The 23,741-nt window shown below is 45.6% G+C and overlaps 2 protein-coding genes, 1 non-coding gene and 1 pseudogene across 3 annotated transcripts; 2 read left to right on the forward strand and 2 right to left on the reverse strand.

Moving 5' to 3' along the window:
- Nucleotides 1–2,818: 2,818 nt before the first annotated feature.
- Nucleotides 2,819–5,928, reverse strand: Zbtb3 (zinc finger and BTB domain containing 3). The gene is made up of 2 exons (XM_021152262.3): nucleotides 5,754–5,928; nucleotides 2,819–5,466 (listed from the first exon to the last, which is right to left on the reverse strand). Exon 2 carries the CDS (start codon nucleotides 5,413–5,415, stop codon nucleotides 3,859–3,861), a length of 1,557 nt encoding a protein of 518 aa, XP_021007921.1. The 5' UTR covers nucleotides 5,416–5,466; nucleotides 5,754–5,928; the 3' UTR covers nucleotides 2,819–3,858.
- A 6,817-nt stretch (nucleotides 5,929–12,745) lies between these two features.
- Polr2g (RNA polymerase II subunit G) lies at nucleotides 12,746–18,423 on the forward strand. The gene is made up of 8 exons (XM_021151970.3): nucleotides 12,746–12,883; nucleotides 13,009–13,118; nucleotides 13,960–14,119; nucleotides 17,025–17,075; nucleotides 17,188–17,253; nucleotides 17,351–17,422; nucleotides 17,897–17,930; nucleotides 18,146–18,423. The coding sequence occupies exons 1-8, from the start codon at nucleotides 12,746–12,748 to the stop codon at nucleotides 18,157–18,159; spliced, it is 645 nt and encodes a 214-aa protein (XP_021007629.2). The 3' UTR covers nucleotides 18,160–18,423.
- LOC115030012 (small nucleolar RNA SNORA84) lies at nucleotides 14,269–14,401 on the reverse strand. The gene has a single exon (XR_003835607.1). It is a non-coding gene; the product is annotated as a small nucleolar RNA SNORA84 (small nucleolar RNA).
- Nucleotides 18,424–18,592: 169 nt separating the features above from the next.
- Nucleotides 18,593–20,879, forward strand: LOC110285973 (small ribosomal subunit protein eS12 pseudogene; annotated as a pseudogene).
- Nucleotides 20,880–23,741: the final 2,862 nt, after the last annotated feature.

Genomic DNA, 23,741 nt, shown 5'->3' on the forward strand with positions numbered 1-23,741 from the left:
AGGATTATAAGCATGAGCAAGCATACCAGCTATCTTTTTTTATGTACATTAGTGTTTTGTCAGCTTGTATGTCAGTATGTGATGGTGTCAGATCTCAGAGTTAATTGTAAGCTGCCACGTGGGTGCTGGGAATTGAAAATGGGTCCTATGGAAGAGCAGTCAGTGCTTTTATCTGCTGAGCCATCTCTCCAGCCCTATTAGCTATCTTCACACACTGGTTCTTCCTAAGTTGCCCAGGCTAGCCCCATCTATTGAGCTCAAATGAGTCTTCTGCCTGAACCTGCCAAGTAACTAGAACTCCTGGCACGTTCCATTCACCTGCCTTTAAAAATGGAGGTTCATTTACTTATTCATGGATTCTTTTTCTTTCTCCTCTGTGCTAGGGCTTTATGAATGTTAGGCAAGTACTTTCCCACTAAGTTATACTCTGGCCCTCTGACTTTTCAGTTAAGTATTGGCCAAAGGCCTGACTAGCCCAGTAGTGCCTATTACTCAGATTGTCTAGAGAAACTACATCCAAAAGGACATTGTTCTTTACTTTGAGGAACTGATGTTCTAAAGACAACATATTATTTTTAACCCCACCCTCTACCTTTTAAGTGAGAAATCAGTAACTATAAAACTAGCCCTTTTGAAGGCAGCTGATTTTTTTTTTTTCCTGAGACAGGGTTTCTCTGTATAGCCCTGGCTATCCTGGACTCACTTTGTAGACCAGGCTGGCCTCGAACTCAGAAATCCACCTGCCTCAGCCTCCCAAGTGCTGGAATCAAAGGTGTGTGCCGCCATCACTACCTGGTGGCAGCTGAGAATAACTTTTACTATTTATATTTTGCCCTGTCTTGGGAGGAATTAAGGCAGTAATACATTTGCATAAATAAAATTGGAAGATAGTTAATGTAAGGAATGTGAGCTGGGCTTGGTTGTATATCCTGGAATCACAGTACTGACAAGGCTAAGGCAGAAGGCTAACCTGGTCTACATTGCAAGACCCTCTCAAAAGACCAAGGAGGCAGGCATAGTAAATATATGCCTATACTACCAGAAACCTCAGCATCTACATGGTGTTAAAGGCAAGTGGATCAGGAAGGAGGACAAGGTAATCCTCAGCTACTTACCAAGTTCAGGGCCGACAGGTCTACAAGAAACCTTGTCTCCAAAACCAGAAGGCAGGGAGGAAAAGGAGTGACTGGTATACAATTCACTTTTCATTCTGGGGAAGATGGGGTCCTCCCTTTTTGCTGCCTCCAACTGCCAAGTAGATAGGACTACAGGAGCGGCTGCCATTGTACTTGTATTCAGCTTTAGAATTTTCTCAGCAGCGAAACAACAACAAAACCCAAAAACCTCTTGCTTCCCATAGGGAGCTTTCTTTGACCAAACCGTTGCTGTTCAACTCAGTTTCCTCCTATCTCAAAACAGCAGTAGCTCAGTAGTTCTGAGTGCAAACGCTTGTTTTAGTTTGACCTTTTTCAGTTCCCCTTCCTGTTTGATTTTCATTAGGTCCTCGTGCAGGAGAGGATGTCTGTAGGGCACTGGCTACTCTGTTACAGCTCTGCCTTCACAAACTGCAAAGCTGCTCCATTTACTTTGAGCTGTTTCCCCTCATCCCACCTCAGCGCTTCACAGACTCTAGGCTTTGGTTTTTCTCACTCTATTGCCAATGCTTTACTGAGTTCTTTATGCTTTTTAGGCTGCTGCTGTTAGACTTTTACTTTCTTTTTTGGAATACTAGGGAACAAACCTAAGGTCTCAGGTTAGGTAAGCAATCAGTCTCCAGCCCCACACATTAGAAGTAAAAGTCTAAGATTAGATGACTGTAAGATCCCCATGGGGTTTCCTTTCCTGCTTTTGCCTTCTCAAGCATCTGTCATGGGTTTTCTTAGCTCCTGTAAAAGTCCCTCCTCAGGGGCTGGTGAGATGGCTCAGCAGGTAAGAGCACCCAACTGCTCTTCCAAAGGTCCTGAGTTCAAATCCCAGCAACCACATGGTGGCTCACAACCATCCCTAACAAGATCTGACTCCCTCTTCTGGAATGTCTGAAGACATACAGTGTACTTACATATAATAAATACATAATCTAAAAAAAAAAAGTATCTCCCCACAGGGTATATTGTTTTCTCTCAACAGTTTCTTATCTTCAGAGACCTCAATTCAAATTCACAAATAGGCAAAAATTTCTAGTTATCAATACATGACACTTTGTTGACAACAGTGTCTGTCGTCATAATAGCCAACCAAAGACCTTTCTAGGTACAAAGCAGAGGTGACAAGGTCAGAGAACAAAACCATTCACTCAAAAGAATTAGAAAACTACTTCTGGGGCTGGAGAAGTTCTGATCCCAGTCCCTACACACACACACACACAGTTCTTCAAGAGGACAAAACTACTTCTGGGGCTGGAGAAGTTCTGATCCCAGTCCCTACACACACACACACACACACACACACACACACACACACAGTTCTTCAAGAGGACCCAGGTTCAATCCTCAGCATCTGCATGGTAGTTAACAACCATCCATAACCCCAGGTCCAGAGGATTCCATGCCCTCTTCTGGCCTCAGATAACAGGCATGCATGTGGCACACAGACCAACATGCAGCCAAAACCCCACACACATAAAATAAGAATACAAGCTGGCAGAGGCAGGTGGATCATTGTGAGTTCAAGACCAGCCTGGTCTACAGTTCCAACTTCCAGGACAGCCAGGGCTACACACAGAAACTCTTTCTCGAAAAAACAAAATAAGAATACATTTTTATTTTATTTTATTTTATTTTATTTGAGATAGGGTGTGTAGCCCTAGGTATCCTGATCTTGTAGACTAGGCTGTCCTCAGAGATCCACCTGCCTCTACCTCCCAATACTGAGATTAAAAGCAAACTGTCTACCACTGCCCTGCTAGTAAATCTTTTCTCTTGGTTTTTTTGAGATGGGGTTTCTGTGTAGCAGCCCTGTGTAATTTACCACTACACCTGGTAAATAAATAAATCATAAAAAGAAAAAAAAAAAAAAAGGCCAGTTGGTGCTGGTGCACGCATTTGATCCCAGCACTGGGGAGACAGCAGGCTTATCTCTGAAATCTCGCCTCGTCTACAGAGTGAATTTCAGGACAGCCAACACTGTCATACAGAGAAACCCTGTCTCAAAAAAAGAAACCAACTTCTACCTGCCTTGAACGTTTGCTATGGACCACAATAACAAGCATATTGTCTGGAGTCACAAGCCAAGTTCAAATCCTAGTTTTCTCCATTACCAGCTCTATGACCCTGAACAAATGAATGAGGCCCAAGTCTCAAGTTTCCTGAAAGGGAGGTGGGCCTAATACCCCCATGAAGTTGTCAAAAGATGAAGCATGTGAAGTGGCCAATCCAGCCCAGAACACAAGTACAACTACAGCAATCCATGTCTAAGATTCTCTCTTTGTACTTTTTCTCTAAGTCTATGCCACCCTCTCCCTGTCTCACTTTTTGCCTCATGAGCAATTAGACCCACAAGCTTACCCAATATAGGTGTCAGATAAAAGAACTAGAGGGCAGACATGAAGTCATGTAAACATGTGGAAGAAACCAGCCAACACCAGTTCAAAGGGATAATTTCAGTGCTAGTTTTATGTTCCAGAATGTGGAATGAGCAGTTATACCTCAGGAAAATTCTCAGTGCCCTTGGAGAACTGGCTGACCTGCTCTGCCCTATGACATCCTGTTTATCTGGCTGGGCAAAGAAAAGGGTAGACAGCTTCGGCTTCGGAAGAACCTTCATTCTGCCACCCCGGAGTGATGAGATGCTTCCAGCCTTCTCTGTAGCCATCTAACAATGGTAAGAGCAGGCCTGGCATCAGTTCATGCTCCCCAAATGTTAATTTTTAGGACCAAGTACAAATTCTTTGGGTGGACCTCCACCACCACTGCTATGTCTCTCTGTCGTTTGGGAGCCAGAGAGGGACTGCGCCCCTAGAATGGTGCTAGCCTCTGGATCTGGTTTGCTGCGTTTGGCCAGGTCCTCATTGTGAGCCTTGCGGATGTGGCGGTAGAGGTCCCCTGACTGTGTGTAGCTTCGTAGGCAATAGCGGCACTCATAGGGCCGCTCACGTGTGTGCACTGTGGCATGTCGCCTTAGTGTATAAGAACATGAGAAGGTCTTTCCACAAGTCTTGCAGGTGGGAACATCCTCTGTAAAATTCCCAAAGCTCCCTTGGGCTGCTTCATACTCAGGAGGAGGGTAGAGTGGTTCATGCAGGGCTGCTGGTGCAGGCAGGGGTGAGGTTACCAGCCCTCGATGATACTGCCCTGGACCTGGCAGCAGATGGTATGGTAGATGAGATTCCGGAGGCAGGAAGTGGTCACTTGGCCCCACCTCCTCTAGTCCTGTTGCCCCTGGCTCCTCAAAAGCCTCTGCCTGTGAGGGCTGTCCCCCATACACTGCTCCTCCAGGTGGGAACAGCCCTTCTGATCCGTGGGTCTGTTCCTCTGACAAGTCAGCCTCCTCATCAGAGATCACAATAGCTTCTACTTTTACCTGGACCAGTTCAGCTTCAACTGGAGCTGGAGCCTGGGACAGAACTGGGGCTGGCGCTGGGGGTGGGGCTGGAGCTGGGGGATAGAAGCCTTGCAATGGTCCTCCAGTATCCCTTGGTTCCACCACCCTCAGACTCTCAGGAACCACATCAAGAGGAGTCAAGGGCTCCACCGAAACTCCTGGGAGGCCAGAAGAGAAGTAGTTTACAGGAATGGTCTCTGTAGAGCTACTTGGGCTGGCAAGAGAGACGGAGACATCAGCCACTGGTGGAGGAGGTGCCCGAAGATGTGATGAGTCAACCTCCATGCTTGGTTGTGTAGTGTCTGCCCCCCCAGACACCGGTGGCTCATCTGCAGGATGAGCAGTGGGTAAGGGAGTGGCTGGACCCTTCCATTCCTCTTTGCTCCAGCGGGCTGACGGTTCAACAGATGCCAGTAAAGGCTGTGGGCCTCGAGAACTGCCCGACAAAAACTCCAGACTAGCAGGATTGGTTTCCTCTTCCTTCTTGGTACTGTCTGCCTCTGCCAGAGCTCGGGCCTGCAATCGTTGCTTACAAACCTTAACAATGTCATTCATGTGCAAGTAGCTGGCGGCTGCCAACACATCTTCTAGAGGAGTATCTCCCCTAAGGGCCAGCTGGCCAGCATACATAAAGTCCAAAAGCAACCCAAAGGCTGGGGCCGTGACAATCTCATTGTGAATACACACCAGATCCCTCTTGTCCAATTCCCGCTCCTTGTAGAAAAGCTGAAAGAATGGGCTGCAGGAGGCCAACACAGCCCGATGGGCCAAGAACTGGGTACTACCAACCATCACAGTGCAGTCACAAAGGAAACCCTGGGACCGTTGCTCCCGCAGGCTCTGAAGCAGCTGCTGACTGTGTTCTGGGAACTCCATAGCACCTCAAGGAGGGAAGGGTGCCCAAGAGAGTTCCCTACCACTGGCTCCCTGGGAAGAAAAGACAGTAAGTTAGATAACTTCCATAGCAACCTCCACATCAGCCCTTAAATAGAGCTGGCCACCCAAGGCCTCTGGCGACATGCTGTCCCCCACCCCCAACCATGTTTCAGTTAACTGCCCTTCTTTTTCCACTATCCCACCCAAAGACCTGTTGGCTCCGCCCCCTGAGCCTACCCTTAGGAATCGTCCCCGCCCCTATTCGAAAAAAGCCCTGCCCCCGGAAGTCCCGCCTCCTAACCAGCCTGTGCTTCCTCGATTTTCAGCCGGTGCCTTACAGTGAGTCCTCCAACTAGGACTGTCTTTTGCGCCCAAGCTTTCCCGGGTGATGCCTTCACGCCCCAGTCCCGGAACTTCCTGCGCTTTTCCCTTTCGCACTCCAAGACTAAGGAATCCCAACGTAGGAACTAGCAGAGAAAGCTGAGCCCTCACCCACGACCTAGCAGCTACTAGGAGAGCTCCGCCCCTTCCCACCTCCGCTATCTTAATTGGCTCAAGCTTGCCCTCTCTTGTTGTGGATTGGCTCACTGTGAGCTGCCCCGCCCATCGGTAACCGGCTTCTCCAAATGGGCAATCCCTGCCATTGCTCAGGCGTCGAGGCTCACTATTGGTTGTTGCTCCTGTCCTAAACTTTTCATCCTCATCCCGCCTTCTTTCCCTCAGAGACCTCAGGATTGGCTGAACTTCTTCACCTGTTTCCCGTAGGGAAATTACCCGCCTGGGTGGGGCAAGGTTGGCACCGGCGCAGCGTATAAGGGAGTATACAGCCTGTTTCTGCTGCGGACGACCTAGAAGGATAAATATAACAAAATGGTGTGATATAGCCTGTAGGCCCACGTCTAAACCAAGCTCTGCCGAAACAGTGGGCAGTAAGCCACACCTCCCAAAAGTGCAGTTCACTCTTGCAGATCTGGTCCTCGAAAATTACAGGATGCGCCACTAGTTCAGGCTCAGTAGTGGTGTTAGTAACTACCTGTAAGTTTATGAAGATGATGGACTGTTCTGTAGACGAGTCCTAGTAAGGACAGGAATGGGACAGAGTCTAAGGATAGCTGTGTTGTTAAAATTTCTTCCCTGAGGTGGGCTGCTATCGAGATGTAAGGTCAATAAGTAGAGAAAACAAAACAAAACAAAAAACTCTTCTGTAAGGTCCTAAACCAAGGTACTATGCCACTAAAGTTCACCCTTGGGCCCCTGAGACTTTATTACCCTTTCTTACAGAGCCTAGGTGAGGGGTTACTTACAGGAGTGTGGGTGAGCCACTTCAGAAGTCCCTGGCTGAAGTGTGTACCCATCATAATGTTCCTGTAGCCATCTAGATGGAGCTCCCTCCCTTAGTCATTCTCTACCTATAAAATTATATATATATATATATATATATATATATATATATATACCCAGCCCCGGAGGTTCTGGGGTCATGTGCAATTAGGGAACTGGTTGAGAGAAGTGACTGGATACTCAAGTGAGGGTCTCATGACCCTCCACAGCCCCTCATCCTATAAGGGAAAGTTGACAGTGAGCGACCACAGCTGAGGTGGTCTTCTGCCTGCAGACCCAGCTAAAGTCCTGAGGAGGGTGGTACTTTGCCTCCTGTTTGGTCCCATAATACACGTGTGGTTATGCATGTCTACTATTGTACTGGCTAGTTTTGTGTCAACTTGACACATCTGTGGAGTTATCACAGAGAAAGGAGCTTCAGGTGAGGAAATGCCTCCATGAGATCCAACTGTAAGGCATTTTCTCAATTAGTGATCAAGGGGGAAAGGCCCCTTATGGGTGGGACCATCTCTGGGCTGGTAGTCCTGGGTTCTATAAGGGAGCAGGCTGAGCAAGCCAGGGGAGGCAAGCCAGTAAAGAACATCCCTCCATGGCCTCTGTATCAGCTCCTGCTTCCTGACCTGCTTGAGTTCCAGTCCTGACTTCTTTGGTGATGAACAGCAGCATGGAAGTGTAAGCCAAATAAACCCTTTCCTCCCCAACTTGCTTCTTGGTCATGATGTTTGTGCAGGAATAGAAACCCTGACTAAGACAAATTGGTACCAGGAGTGGGGTTTTCCTGTGACAACTGACCATGTTTTGGGGAGGACTGTGGAAGGACTTTGGAACTTTGGGCCTGAAGATCCATTCGTTGTTAAGAACTCTGTGAGATGTTGTGTAGGAGCTTGGAAGATAATGTTGAGAACAGTGCAGAAGATGGAGGTCTGGTTTGTGAAATTTCAGAGGGAAAATTAAAGACTCTTTTCAGGGCCATTGCTGTTTTGATTGTGAAGATTTTGTAGTTCTGGTTAGCTAGGGCTAAAGAATCAGCTGTGGTTAACAAGATACCAGAACTACTAAAGCAAAAACTTTGGATTGCTGGGACTATTGATGCTGGTTAGCTGGAGCTAAGAAATTAGTGGTGATTAAGAAGAGACCAGCATCATTGAGGTGACATCTTCTGGGATGTGTTTTCTAAAAGCACAAAGAGGCTGTGTTCCAAAGATAGCCAACGTTGTACTCCTGCTGCAGCGGGACTTGGTAATATGTAAGGGTCACCCAGGTGGTACTGGTTTTGAAGGCATGAAGGGGTCACACAGAGCAGCTGAGGCTCAGCACTGTGAGAGGCCATGGAAGGCCATTGGTGAAGGTGCAGCCTCAGTTGCAATTGAAGGCCCAGGACTGAAGGAGTCATACAGTGTTTGGAGATACCAGTACCATGAGATGACCACCAAGAGCAGCAGCAGCAGTGGAGTGCAGGCATCTGGAGCCCAGAGGATGATGTGTGTGCTACAAAGGGCATGGCTGGAGAAGTGACCCAAGCCCTTGGAGGAGCCCAGAAGATCGTGAGTTGGATCCCAGACATTGGACGGTTGGAGATTGGTTTTTTGCTTTGATTGTGACTGTGCCCTGATATTTTCCCTCTTGAAGGAAGAAATTGTTTTAGTGGAACCCACAGTTAAGAGACTTTTAATATGTAAAGACTGTGGAACTTTTAAAATTATTTAGATCTTGGGGATGAATAAGAATGTAAGGGTTGAGGCTTACTAGTGATTTTTTTGTGTGTCAAGTTGACAAGGGGTCAATTGTATTGACTAGTTTTGTGTAAACTTGACACATCTGGAGTTATCACAGAGAAAGGAGATTCAGTTGAGGAAATGCCTCCATGAGATCCAACTGTAAGGCATTTTCTCAATTAGTGATCAAGGGGGAAAGGCCCCTTATGGGTGGTGCCATCTCTGGGCTGGTAGTCTTGAGTTCTATAAGAGAGCAGGCTGAGCAAGCCAGGGGAGGTAAGCCAGTAAAGAACATCCCTCCATGGCCTCTGCATCAGCTCCTGCTTCCTGCCCTGCTTGAGTTCCAGTCCTGACTTCTTTGGTGATGAACAGCAGCATGGAAGTGTAAGCCAAATAAACCCTTTCCTCCCCAACTTGCTTCTTGGTCATGATGTTTGTGCAGGAATAGAAACCCTGACTAAGACAAACAAATATGGAGTTTTGTTTACTTTTTCTTTTTTTTTATTATTTATTTATTTATTTATTTATGTATTTATTACATGTAAGTACGCTGTAGCTGTCTTCAGATGCACCAGAAGAGGGCATCAGGTCTCATTATGGGTGGTTGTGAGCCACCATGTGGTTGCTGGGATTTGAACTTCAGACCTTCGGAAGAAGCAGTCGGGTGCTCTTACCCACTGAGCGATCTCACCAGCCCCTTGTTTACTTTTTCAACTTAGGTACTTCTTGTTTGCTGGAGAGGATTTCCACATGTAGCACAGGTTGTCTTGGACCTTAGAGTGCTCCTGCCAATGTTTCACCAGCAGGAACTGTAGGCAGGTCAATGGTGACCAGTACTGAAAAAACATTTCCGCCACCCTATACCTTTTTCTTTTTTTCTTTTAAACCACAAGCCCTCACTTAGCACAGGTTGTCCTCATATTTGCTCTTGTAGCCAAGGATGACCTAACACTCCTGATCTTCTCTCTATTATTGAGTCCTGGGATTTTGGGTGTTAATCAACAGGAACAACCTGAATAAAATGTTCAGAGTCAGGGGCTGGCGAGATGGCTCAGCGGTTAAGAGCACTGACTGCTCTTCCGAAGGTCCTGAGTTCAAATCCCAGCAACCACATGATGATGGCTCACAACCATCTGTAATGAGATCTGACACCCTCTTCTGGTGCATCTGAAGACAGCTACAGTGTACTAATGAATAAAAATAAATCTTTTTTTTTTATTTTTTTATTTATTATATGCAAGTACACTGTAGCTGTCTTCAGACACTCCAGAAGAGGGCACCAGATCTCGTTACAGATGGTTGTGAGCCACCATGTGGTTGCTGGGATTTGAACTCTGGACCTTTGGAAGAGCAGTCGAGTGCTCTTATCCACTGAGCCATCTCACCAGTCCTAAATAAATCTTTTAAAAAAAATGTCCAGAGTCTGTAGATGCCCAGAGGAAAGAGCTGAAAAGTATAGTGATCCTTGTCTCTCATCTACTCTGATTAAATGCAAATTATACGAGATTTTCAGGAGTGTGTACGTACCCGTCACTCCACACCAAACATCTCTTTGTGACATGAAGTCCCAGATGTAACTTGAATTTTTTTCTTTTTTCTTTTTTTTTTTTTTTAGATTTATTTATTTATTCTATGAAAGTACACTGTAGCTGTCTTCAGACATTCCAGAGGAGGGCGCCAGATCTCGTTACAGATGGTTGTGAGCCACCATGTGGTTGATGGGATTTGAACTCTGGACCTTCGGAAGAGCAGTCGGGTGCTCTTACCCACTGAGCCATCTCATCAGCCCCCGAATTTTTTTCAAAAGCCTATGTTTAATGTATTTTTTTTTTTTCGAGACAAGGTTTTTCTCTGTTTTTCTCCACCCCCGGCGGGAGTAAAGTGTTTAAGAAACATCATTAAGCCGGGCAATGGTGGCACACACCTTTATTCCTAGCACTTGGGAGGCAGAGGCAGGCAGATTTCTGAGTTAGAGGCCAGCCTGGTCTACAGAGTGAGTTCCAAGACAGCCAGGGCTACACAGAGAAACCCTGTCTCTAAAAACAAAACAACAACAACAAAACAACTTTACTCCCTCTTGTAGCCCACCACTCACTAGAAGTAATGGACAGAAAGGATACAGAGGGAACTGAACCCGTTTACAAAGGTTCTCTGGAGCAACTCTTGTCTATGTTGTCCAGAAATCGGCAGTTCAGTTTACAGGTTAGCAGTGGCAGCTGGATCCCTCGCAAACACTTCATGGATACACCAGCAGTCCAGTTTGGAGAGTCAGGATAGTAAACATGAATCAGTAGAAGTGAAACAACCTAGCAGAGACAGCCAGGCCTCAGCCTTGGCACAAGTCAGCAGGTGGGACCAGGAGGAATGCTATGAAAAGTTCTAGGCTGTGCCTCTTACAGAAATGAGATCATCAGACTTGAGACCTACAAGCATTGCACAGCTAGTTCTAGAAGCAAGCCTAGCTCAGCCTCTATCATCGTCCACTGGGTCCTACTTATACTCTCTCCAAACATCACATGTTCTCCATGTGTCTTGACATAGCAAGAAGAAGAAGCAGCAAGAAACTGCAGCACACCACCAAAAGTTTTTTGGTGCATTTCTCCCTATGGAGTCCTGACAAATTCAACTCAACTGTGCAATGGAAGGCGGGCCAATACATACCTGTCGTTAGCAAAGAATCCTTCATCACGTGTCCTTTCATGTGCTTGCTTTAGCAGTACATCTCTCTCCTGTGTCTGCTTCAACTAAATGTTCCTTCATGAGTCTGCCTTAGTCTTTCACCTGTGTCTACTTCAGGAAAACACTTCTTCTCGTCTTAGCCCCAGCAAAATACCTTCCAACACAACTGACAAACCTTTAAGCTTTCACTTTACCCAGGACTTCAAAGGAAAAGGCAAGAGAATTGTTAAAAGTTCAAGGCAAGCTTCCTCTACAAAACAAATCCCAGGCCATCCATGGCTATATAATAAAACCCTGTCCATCAAATAGAAAAGAAAGTAAGCCTAGTGCATGCCTGCAGACGTAATCTTTTTGTTTGTTTGCTGTCTTTTTGGTTTTTGTTTTGTTTTGTTTTTTTAAGACAGTCTTGTTTTTATGTGCCCCTGGCTGTTCTGGAACTCACTTTGTAGACCAGGCTGGCCTCGAACTCAGAAATTCGCCTGTCTCTGCCTCCCAAGTGCTAGGATTAAAGGCGTGCGCCATCATTCTCAGCTAAGTGATTTCTTTTTAATTATGTGTACTTAATAATGTATGCTACCTATGTGTGAGTATGAGCCTATGAGTCCTGGTACCTTCTGAGGCTATGAGAAGATTTCAGGTCCCCTTAGAGCTGGAGTTGTGAAATGCTAGTAACAGGTGTTAGTAACTGAACTCAGGTCCTCTTTGAGAGCTTTATTTTTATTTATATGTAAAAAACCCCGTTATTTTTATTTTATTTTATATGTGTGAGTGTTCTGACTGCAGCTATGTCTGTTTACCACAAGGGTACTGTGTTCATGGAGGCCAGAGAGGACACTGGATCTCCTGGCACTGAAGTATAGATAGTTGAGTCACCATGTTTGTGCTGGGAATCAAACCTGGATCCTTTGGAAGAATGACCATTGATTTTAACTTTGAGCAACCTCCCCAGCTGCCTAGCCTTTATTTTTATTTTTACAAGCATGGGTGTTCTGCCTGTATGTGTGTTTGGGTACCACTCACATGCAGTGCTGAAGGAAGCCAGAAGAGGATGTCAGCTCTCCCTGAACTGGAGTTACAAAGAAGAGTGTGAGCTACCCTGTGGGTGCTGGGAATTAAATCCTGGACCTCTGCAAGAGCAGCAAGTGCTTTTAAGGACTGAGCTATTTCTTCAGCCCCCAAATTAAATAATAATAATAATAATAATAATTTTTTGAAAAAAAAAAGAAAAAAAATAATTTTTTGGTTTTTTTTAAATATGTGTAAATGTTTTACAGGGTTGTATACACAGCCCAGGTTATCCTGGAACTCACTTTGTAGCTGTGGCTTAGCCTTAAGTTTAGAGATCTGTCTGCCACGGCTAGGTTTAAGGGCATCTGGCAAAAGTCAGACCTAAAATAACTCACTTTTTTTGGTTGGTTTTGGTTTTGGTTTTAGTTTTGGTTTTGGTTTTGGTTTTGGTTTTAGTTTTGGCTTTGGTTCTTCGAGGTCGGGTTTTTCTCTGTAATCCCGGCTGTCCTAGAATTTGCTTTAAGTAGGATGGGAGTGTGAGCGCTGGTGGGCAGGCCTGAGGGGCGGGGCTTCATGTATCCCCGCCCATGACGTTAAGACTGAATCAGCTCTGCGGAAGCGACCGCAGAGAAGTGGTGGGACTTCTGCAAGTGCTTCCGGCGAGGTCTCTGTGTGGGAAGTTCTGGTCGCTGCGGGCCAAGCTTCTGCAGAAGATGTTTTATCACGTGAGCTGGATGCGGGGTAACTGTGAGGGGCAGTCACAGGAGGATCCTGGAGGCCCGAAAGGGCCGACAGGTCGCCTCCTGTCCTCCATGTGGCTGGCTGAGTCTCCATCTTCCTTTCTCTGCAGATTTCCCTGGAGCACGAGATCCTCCTGCACCCACGATACTTCGGTCCAAACTTGCTCAACACGGTGAAGCAGAAGCTGTTTACCGAGGTGGAGGGGACCTGCACTGGGAAGTGAGTTTCTGCTTCACAGAGCGGTTTGCTGAATGCACGCAAAATGACGCTAGTCTCTAACCTCTTCTTAACTCCTTCTGTCAGGGCTTGTCGCTTACTCTGGGGAACCCTTTTACCCCTCCAGGCACCTGAAGCCGCCAGTTTTCGCCTGTTTTAGACACTCTGAAAAGCTACTAAACAAAATTTTCTTCCCTTATGTGAGATCAGACCGTTATTATGCAAATGTTTTTGAGTTTTGAGATGGCCTCACTATGTGGACCAAGCTGGGCTCTAATTCAGAGATCTGCCTGCCACTGAGTGCTGAGATTAAAGGCTTTCATTACAATTCTCTGTCTCCTTTGTGGTTTTTGAAAGACCTGTCTCAGCTTTGACCCTGGCAAGTCCTCCTATCTTAGCCTACATGGTACTGAGAGAATAGGTGTATGTCAACATATCTAGGCCTTCTTGGGCATTTACTGTACAATTATAAGAGCATCATTTAATATTTCATATGTTAAGCTGGTCAGTGGTGGCACATGCCTTTAATTTCAGCACTTGGGAGGCAGAGGCAGGTGGATTTCTGAGTTCAAGGCCAGCCTGGTCTAAAGAGTGAGTTCCAGGACAGCCAGGGCTACACAGAGAAACTCTGTCTCGAAAAAAACAATATATATATATATATATATATATATATATATACACATATATATATATATATATATATTTATATTAGGTGCTAATCTGTGTCCTGTTTCTTCTTGATCATTGAACCATCTGAACAGAGGTTCTTTCACACAGAGACTCATATTGCTGGTGGCTTTTCAGAGGCTCTTCACGTAGCTGTCTTCTTTCATTTTTCTGGCAGATATGGCTTTGTAATTGCTGTCACCACCATCGACAATATTGGTGCTGGTGTGATCCAGCCAGGCCGAGGTTTTGTTCTTTATCCAGTGAAATACAAAGCTATTGTTTTCCGGCCCTTTAAAGGTGAAGTGGTGGATGCTGTGGTCACTCAGGTCAACAAGGTAAGAGTATTGCTCACAGAGCGGTTATGGGGCGTTTGCTACGGTGAGGGCTCGGCCCTAGTCCACTTACTAGTTGCCTAGGTCTTTTCTTGTTGTTAAGATTGATTTTATCTTAGTTTTGGTTTTTCTTTTTTTTTTTTTTTTTTTTTTAATGTGCCAATGACCGGGCTATGGCAGCTGCTGAGAAGAAACAGCTCCCATGCATAAATCAAAGGATTTCTCTTGCCCATTGTATCCACTAGAAAGCTGTACCTACACAACAGCCTCCAGCAACCACAGGGCGCAGTTTTGGTTTTTCTTTTCCGTTTTTTTGTTTTGTTTTGTTTTGTTTTGTTTTTTGACACAGGGTCTCTCTGTATAGCCCTGGCTGTCCTGGAACTCACTCTGTAGACCAGGCTGGCCTCAAACTCAGAAATCCACCTGCCTCTGCCTCTCAAGTGCTGGGATCAGAGGCATGTGCCCCCCCCCACCCAGCAGTTTTTTTGTTTGTTTGTTTGGTTGGTTGGTTTTTTTTTTTTTTTTGGTTTTTAGAGACAGGGTTTCTCTGTAGTCCTGGCTATCAGTTTTGGTTTTTCTGTTTTTGAGACAGGGTTTCACTGTGTAACCCTTGCTGTCCTGGAGCTTACCCCATAGACCAAACTAGCCTCAAACTCAGACATCAACCTTCCTGGGATTAAAGACACGAGCCACCACCGCCCAGCAGTTTATTTTAATTATGTGTACTTGTATGTTATCTGGTGTGAGTACGAGCCCATGAGTGCTGGTACCTTCCGAAGCTTCCAGAGGGTTTCAGGTTCCCTCCTCCCTGGAGGTGTGAGACCCTGGATCTGATGCTAGGAACTGAAGTCAGGTCCTCTGCAAGCACTGTTATGCACTCTTAATTATTTAGCCATCTCTTCAGTCCCTCAGGTCACTTTTTGGTTCTTCACTTTCCTTACCTGTCAAGTAATATTTTCCATCTAACTTAGCTGGGGGTGTCTTCTGAATTAACATCAGTAGTCATGCTACAATAGAAATCTGCATTGACTGAGTCGTTACTTACTGTTGACTGATAGTATGCAAACTACCCCCTGACTCTTTTTTTTTTTAAGGTTTTTTTTTTTTAAAGATTTATTTATTTATTTGTTATATGTAAGTACACTGTAGCTGTCTTCAGACACTCCAGAAGAGGGAGTCAGATTTCGTTATGGATTGTTGTGAGCCACCATGTGGTTGCTGGGATTTGAACTCAGGACATTTGGTAGAGCAATCCGGTGCTTTTACCCGCTGAGCCAGCCCACCCCCTGACTCTTTCTCCACTCTCCTCTCCAGACCTGAAGATCAAACCCAGGGTCTTACAATTCAGCTAAATTTCCAAACCCAAGCCTTTCTTTGTTTGTTTGGCCTTGAACTCACTTTGTAGCTCTGGCTAACCTTAAACACACAGATTTGCCTGCCTCTGCCTCCTAAGTGATAGGATTAAAGGCTTTGCCACCTTGACTGGCTGTATGGATGTTTCGTCTTGTCTGCATGCATGTTTCTTTTGTTTTGTTTTGTTTTGTTTTTTGAGACAGGGTTTCTCTGTGTAGCCCTGGCTGTCCTGGAACTAACTCTGTAGACCAGGATGGCCTTGAACCTCTGCATGCATGTTTGTGTACCACATGTGTGCTTGGTGCCCAGAAGAGGGGTGTGGATCTCCTAGAACAGGAATTAACAGAAGGTTGTAAACTGCCTTGCAGGTTCTGGGAACCAAACCTGATTCCTTTGGAAGAGCAACTAGTTTTCTCAACTAGAAAGTCATGTTCTTGCTCTCCCCACAGCTCTTTTGAAAATAAAAATCTCGGGCTGGTGAGATGGCTCAGTGGGTAAGAGCACCCGACTGTTCTTCCGAAGGTCCAGAGTTCAAATCCCAGCAACCACATGGTGGCTCACAACCATCCGCAACGAGATTTGGTGCCCTCTTCTGGAATGTCTGAAGACAGCTACAATGTACTTACATATAATAATAAATAAATAAATCTTTAAAAAAAAAAAAAAAAAAAGAAAATAAAAATCTCACCACGATCTCTGAGGTGAGAACGCCTGGTATAGTGTTTCAGGCCTGTGATTCTTCCACTTGGGAAGCTGATGTAGGATTACTGTAAGTTTTAAGCTGTCAGGGGCTATAGATTGAAATTCTGTCTCAAACAAAAAAATAAGGATCTGGGCTATTATTTGGTGGGTAAAGTGTTTCCTGTGCAAGCATCAAAACCTGAGTTCTGATCCCCAACACCTTTGTAAAATCCAGGCTTAGTGATATGAACCTGTAATCCTTTCTACTTAGAAGGATGAGTCGGGTCCCAAGTTCAAGGCCTGCAAGGGTAGGTGGTGTAATTTAGTGAATTTAAAAGCTAAGGGTTTCAGCCGGGCGTGGTGGCGCATGCCTTTAATCCCAGCACTCGGGAGGCAGAGGCAGGCGGATTTCTGAGTTCGAGGCCAGCCTGGTCTACAAAGTGAGTTCCAGGACAGCCAGGGCTGCACAGAGAAACCCTGTCTCGAAAAACCAAAAAAAAAAAAAAAAAAAAAAAGCTAAGGGTTATAGCTCAGTGGTTTAGAACACCTGTTGGTACTCTAGGACCTGGGGTTGACTCCCATCACCCACACAGGGGCTCAGGATCTCTGGATCTCCTAGTTCTGCAGGATCCCAACACCCTCTTCTGGCTTCCATGGGCACTGCAGTCCATGACACCCAGGTACATGTGAGGGCAGAATACTCTCACACATAAACATAGTGAAGAACAAAAATGTAAAGAAATGAAAGACTACAGAGAGAGAAATGAAAACAAATGCTACAATTTAGAGTGTTACAAAACATGAATAATATGATTAGAAATCAGATAAAAATGCTCCAAAGCCTTTGAAGCAAGATCATCCCTTTTCCTTTTAGGTTGGACTTTTCACAGAAATTGGGCCTATGTCTTGCTTCATCTCTCGACATGTAAGTCTGGGCATCCTGGGTGGAGCCAAGGAAAAGAAACCGGTCGGTCCATGACTATCATGTATTGATGCAGCTGTTTGAAGTGCTAACCTTTGTGTCAATTTCCTTCTAGTCCATCCCTTCAGAGATGGAGTTTGATCCAAATTCAAACCCCCCTTGTTATAAGACCATGGATGAGGTGAGCGAGTATGGAGGAGTTGGTGAGAGGGAAGAGGAAAAAGCCATACTGAGACTGGGCCTGAGTCTGCTTGACCACTATTCTCTCCTTTCCACAGGACATCGTGATTCAGCAGGACGATGAGATACGCTTGAAGATTGTAGGGACGCGTGTAGACAAGAATGACATTGTGAGTCTCTTGCTTGACTTCTTTTCTTGTCTGTAGCCCAGGCTGGCCTGCAACTCATAAACCTCCTGCCTCTGCCTCCTAAATAGTAGGATTATAAATAGGCCAGGATCATCATTTGCAGCTGAGAGCTGTGGCGTTCTCTTTTCTTTTTTTAGAACATCACTATTTTCGTATTTTATAAAATTGTATTATTTATGTGTATGCGGGCTGCGCACACACACTGGCCACAGTGTGATATTTAGACAGCTTTCAAGTTCTTTTGTGCTGCTATGGATTTGGTAGGGTCATCAGGGTTGTGTAGCCAGCTCTTTCACCACCTGCACTGTATTACTGACCGAAGAACTGCTAACCTTTTGCCACCCACAGTTGTTGAGGGTTCTGGGCTCTCTTTTCATGAGGAGGGAATGGATGACAGAAGGCTTGGAATTGGGGTGGGGCCTTGCCTCACCTTCCTCTCTCTCTTCCCTCCTACAGTTTGCTATTGGCTCTCTGATGGATGACTACTTGGGTGAGTGCCTGCCATGGCTGCTGGGACTGTTCTCTGAGGAAGGGATGTGCCCGAGAGGGGATGGTGGAGGATTTAATGTCCCACCCAGAGACATAAGAGGTTCCCATTCTGTTTCCTAGAAGTCCACGATACCTGTCCTTGGGGTGGGAAATCTTTGGCTTTTGGCTGCCTGGGAACTCGGTGTCTAACTGATACGTTCTTTCCTGATTTCATAGGACTCGTGAGCTGAGTGAGGGAGCGTCCAGCTTGGTTGGATACTGATTTAGGAAGTGTGACTTTCCGACTTGAGTTCAGCACCAACTTAACTTTCCTAGCAGAGGTTCAATCTGGCCACTGTTAGGGAGGCAAGAAAGGTCCCTTGTCCTCAGCTGTTCCTTCCAGCTGAGCTGTGCCCTGAGACTTTATTCTGTGTTCTAACCATAAACATGTTGTCCTTGGTTCTCATGGAAATGTTGTCTTCTCTTGGTAGAAATTAAAGCTGTTATTTATTCTATTTTTTGGTTTGGTTTTATGCTTTTTTTTAAAGATTTATTTATTGGGCTGGAGTGATGGCTCAGAGGTTAAGATCACTGACTGCTCTTCCAGAGGTCCTAAATTCAAGTCCCAGCAACCACATGGTGGCTCACGATCATCTATAATGAGGTTTGGTGCCCTCTTTTGGCATGCAGGCAAATATTCAGGCAGAACACTGCACATAATTAATAATCTTTAAAAACAGATGTATTGCCGGGCGTGGTGGTGCACGCCTTTAATCCCAGCACTCGGGAGGCAGAGGCAGGCGGATTTCTGAGTTCGAGGCCAGCCTGGTCTACAAAGTGAGTTCCAGGACAGCCAGGGCTATACAGAGAAACCCTGTCTCGAAAAACCAAAAAAAAAAAAAAACAGATGTATTTATTTTATGTATGAGTACACTATAGCTGTCTTTAGGCACATCAGAGGAGGGCAGGAGATCCCATTACAGATAGTTGTGAGCCACTGTCTTAGTCAGGGTTTCTATTCCTGCATAAAACATGACCAAGAAGCAAGTTGGGGAGGAAAGGGTTTATTCAGCTTACACTTCCACATTGCTGTTCATCACCAAAGGAAGTCAGGACTGGAACTCAAGCAGGTCAGGAAGCAGGAGCTGATGCAGAGGCCATGGGGGGGGGGGGGGGCGCTGTTACTTATTGGCTTGCTTCCCCTGCCTTGCTCAGCTTGCTTTCTTATAGAACCCAAGACCACCCACAATGGGCCCACCCACCCGTGATCACTAATTGAGAAAATGCCTTACAGCTGAATCTCATGGAGGCATTTCCTCAAGGGAGGCTTTCTCTGTGATAACTCCAGCTGTGTCATGTTGACATACAAAACCAGCCAGTACAGCCTCCATGTGGTTGCTGAGAATTGAACTCAGGACCTCTAAAAGAGCGGTCAGTCCCTGTAACCACTGAGCCATCTTTCCAGCCCCTATTTTTGTTTTGTTTTGAGACAGGGTTTGTCTGAATAGCCCTGGCAGTTCTAGAACTCTATCTAGACCAGGCTGGCCTTGAACTGGGAGATAAGCCTACCTATGTCTCTGGAGTACTGGGATTAAAGGTGTGTACCATCTCCACCCAGCTGGAACTAGAACTTTATTGTTGTTGTTATTGTTTGCTTTTGAGATAAGTTCTGGTCTAATCTTTGCTAGCCTTCAATTACTGTGTATTCTAGGCTAGCTTTGAATTCCTGCTCCTTCTGGATCCACCTTCCAAATGTAAAGATTGCAGGTGTGTGTCACCTTTCCTATTTGTTTTTTTTTGTTGTTGTTTTTTAAGGGCCATGTGGCCAGTTGCTGAAGGATTACATCTTACAAAGTATGGCCCCAGTGTTAATTATGTTGAATTTCAGAAACTCTTAAAAGCTGATGCTGCTTGGTGAGGTGACTCATGTACATCTTAAAGCTTAGCTATAGGGAGGCAGAAACAATTGGGTAAGTTCCTGACCAGTCAGGGCTAGGAGAGACCTGTGAGACGCTGCCTCAATAGTAAATAACAACAGAGATGGGGCTGGAGAGATGGCTCATCGGTAAACAGCACTGACTGCTCTTCCAGTGGTCCTGAGTTCAATTCCCAGCACCCACATGGTGGCTCACAACCATCTACAATGGGATCTGATGTCCTCTTCTGGTGTGTCTGAAGACAGCTACAGTGTACTCATATACATAAAATAAATCTTAAAAAAAAAAAAAATAAGAGCCAGGCGTGGTGGCGCACGCCTTTAGTCCCAGCACTCAAGAGGCAGAGGCAGGTGGATTTCTGAGTTCGAGGCCAGCCTGGTCTTCAAAGTGAGTTCCTGGACAGCCAGGGCTATACAGAGAAACCCTGTCTAGAAAAAAAAAAAACAACAACAAAAAGACCCTGCCTCAATAATAAATAACAGAGACTTTGCCTCAATAATAATATTTAAAAGTGGATAACAAATGGAGAGCTGAAGCCTCTGGAATGACGTCTGGAAAGTGACAGAGGAAACTGACTTGCTTTTTCACTTCCCTTGCTGTTGAGTTACACAGTTATGCAAAGCTGCCTCCAGTGCCACCTGAGGAAGGCACTGCTGCTGGAGGTGTAATCGATGTCAAAATTGCTCTCCAAGAGGTGTCAAAGGCAGCCCTCATTCATGATGGCTAGCACAGGGCAAACACGAAGCTGCCAGAGCCTTCGACAAGCACCAAGCCCATTTCTGTGGGCTTGCATCCAACTGTGACAAGCTCAGGTGTCTCAAGCTGGCACAGACACTTTGTGTCAAGCACCAAACCAACCTAATTATACTTGACAAGAGGAAACTTGGGGAATGGTAGGCCTATGTAAAATCAATCCAGAGGCAAGCCACATAGAGCAGTAGGTTGCAGTTGTGTAGTGGTTAAGGGCTATGGCGAAGAATCTCAGGCGTAGGATGTCACTTGTCATCACGGAGTACTTCAAATGCAAGAAATGAAAAAATAAAGAGCCGGGCGTGGTGGCGCACGCCTTTAATCCCAGCACTCGGGAGGCAGAGGCAGGTGGATTTCTGAGTTCGAGGCCAGCCTGGTCTACAGAGTGAGTTCCAGGACAGCCAGGGCTACACAGAGAAACCCTGTCTCGAAAAACCAAAAAAAGAAAAAAGAAAAAAGAAAGAAAGAAAAGGAAATGGACTCCATTATGGTTTCATTCCCCTTGTTTTATCACCATTCCTGGACGAAGGTTCTGTCAATTTTCATCTCAGCCTTCATGTTGGATTTTGTATTTAAAATGTTCGTAGTTTTGTTTTTGTTTTTCCCGAGACAGGGTTTCTCTGTGTAGCCCTGGCTATCCTAGAACTCACTCTGTAGACCAGGCTGGCCTCGAACTCAGAAATCTGCCTGCCTCTGCCTCTCGAGTGCTGGGGTTAAAGGCGTGCGCCACCACTGCCCAGCTAAAATGTTCATAGTTGTAAGCCCACTCCACATAGTGGGATTCTGCCTCAGAAAACAAAACAAAATGTTCTTAATTGAAATTTTGATAAAATTGTAGGTTTACATTACTACCACACCTCCCACCTCCACTTGTTAGACAGGGTCTCACTGTGTGGTGCTTTTTGGGCCTGGGAATCACAGAGATTTTCTGCCTTCTGCCTTCTGCCCTTGGCCTGTGCTACCGTGCCTAGCTTTGATCTTTTAAAATCAGTAATAGGGAAATCTAAAGTTAGGATTCCATCTGCTCTAATGTGGTTCCAATGCTAATTAGGAAGAAAGGGAGGGAAGATAAGCTCTTTACAGGGTGAAGTGGAAATTTCTTAGGCCTGACACCTGTGTGAGCTCTTACTTGGTTGCCTAGGAGACATGACATATTGCTGAGGGCTCACTTACAGCATGGGATGCCTGTCCTTGAGACTGCCCATCTGTCTCAGGCATGTGCAATTAGGGATCAAACCTCTGAAAGTGTAAGCATGCTCACTAAAGAGTAGAATTCTTTGTGTGTAACAGAATGCCTTACAATAAAGTGTAGGTAGGGCTTGCTAACATCACCTGGTCCTGCTCGGAGGCAGGAAGGGCCTTACCCCTGAGCTCAGGCCACTCTAGCACTAGTATTTCTGTTCTGAGGGTGGAATTTTAGCACAGTGGTCCATCCCAGATAGCATCCACAGTAGCCACTTTTTTTTCCTGTGGTAATGTTGATCTCATTACTGCCTTCCTGAGCACCTGCCTCTGCCCCAGTTGGGAGTAAATAAACCCTAGACATATTATATACAGCTTTACCAAATCTGATAGTACCCCGCCAGGTCTGAGCCTTCTTCCATCCTGTCCTACCTCCAAGTGGCCAGTGGTTGTCCAGACATATAAATGTGAGCAGCCCAAATGCTACTGACAGAGCTGATAAATTAAGACCTCTGGGAATGGCCTCTCATAGTTGGACAGACACTTCAGTGTTCAGCAAGCATGGAAACCACACCAAATGTCAACATAACTGGAAGAGACTCAGCAGGGTCACTAGCCTCAGGTGGTGTTGCCATGGCAACCCCAGTTCCATCCATCTGGCTTTTTTTTTAGCTCAGTCCTAGAGGATTTTCTTTTCCAAGAGGCAGCAGCAACAGTATCAAAATCTCAAAGAAAGGGAGGTGGATGTGTATGGCCATGTTCTCATGCAGGAAGCTACTTTCTGGAGTTAAAAAATAAGGGCTGGAGAGATAGCTCACTAGTTAAGAGCTCTTGTGCTCTTTCACAGGACCTGAGTTCAATTACCCTCAGAACTACCTGTTGTTACCCCATCTCCAGGGGATCCAGCTAGTCTGGCTTCCTTGAGTACAGTCTGCTCATGTGCACACATACATACCTACAAATAAAAAATCATAGCAAATAAATCTTGGGGCTGGAGAGATGGCTCAGGAGTTAAAAGTACTTGCTCTTCCAGAGCACCAGCCTCAGGGGATACGATGCCCTCTTCTGACTTCCCTGGGCACCAGGCACAGATATACATGCATCAAAGCATACGTATAAAATAAATCCTTAAACATTTTAAATTACATGGTGGTGCATGCCTTTAATCCCAGCACTCGGGAGGCAGAGGCAGGCGGATTTCTGAGTTCAAGGCCAGCCTGGTCTACAAAGTGAGTTCCAGGACAGCCAGGGCTATACAGAGAAACCCTGTCTTGAAAAAACCAAAAACAAAAAAATAATAAAGCAATTAATTAAAATTATTCTTTAGGGGCTAGAGAGATGGCTCACAGATTAAGAGCACTTACTGATCTTTCAAAAGATCAGGGTTTAATTCCCAGCACCCACATGGCAGCTCACAACTGTCTGTAGCTCCTGTTCAGGGAATCTGACACCCTCACACATACATACAGTCAAAACACCACTGTAACACCAGTGTAGTGGCTATTCCTGGTTGTCAGCTTGACTATATCTGGAATGAACTACAATCCAGAATTGGAAGGCTCACCTGTGATCCCGATCTTGAGGCTGGGAGATACAAGTTTCTGACCTGGCTCTTGGCATGGAGATCTTGAGGCATAGTGGCTATGAATCCCAGGAGACTAAGGCAAGGAGATCTCTGAGTTCAAGGTCATCTGAGACAAAGCAAGTCCCAGATTCAGACTTGCTGGCACACCTGGGCAACACTTTCTGCTGGAGACCTACAATCAGGACATTGGAAAAAGGAAAATTCTCTCTTCCTCTGCTTGCCCCGTGGGATTAAGGAACTGCTAGATTCTTGGACTTCCATTCACAGCTCCTGCTGACCATTGTTGGAGAGTTGGACAACAGACTGTGTACATCATCAACAAATTCCCTTACTATATAGAGACTACCCATATGTTATGTGACTCCAGATAACCTTGCCT

The sequence above is a fragment of the Mus caroli genome, unplaced genomic scaffold (assembly GCF_978045245.1).
Source record: "Mus caroli unplaced genomic scaffold, Mus_caroli_1 scaffold_20, whole genome shotgun sequence".
Lineage (NCBI taxonomy): Eukaryota > Metazoa > Chordata > Mammalia > Rodentia > Muridae > Mus > Mus caroli.

What these genes read in the sequence shown, in the direction of transcription:
- Zbtb3 (XM_021152262.3), bottom strand. Translation starts at nt 5,415, where the DNA reads ATGGAGTTCCCAGAACACAGTCAGCAGCTGCTTCAGAGCCTGCGGGAG.
- Polr2g (XM_021151970.3), top strand. Translation starts at nt 12,746, where the DNA reads ATGACGTTAAGACTGAATCAGCTCTGCGGAAGCGACCGCAGAGAAGTG. An exon ending in GAGGGGACCTGCACTGGGAA is followed by an intron (nt 13,119 to 13,959) that starts GTGAGTTTCTGC and finishes TTTTTCTGGCAG; the next exon opens with ATATGGCTTTGTAATTGCTG. An exon ending in GTGTAGACAAGAATGACATT is followed by an intron (nt 17,423 to 17,896) that starts GTGAGTCTCTTG and finishes TCCCTCCTACAG; the next exon opens with TTTGCTATTGGCTCTCTGAT.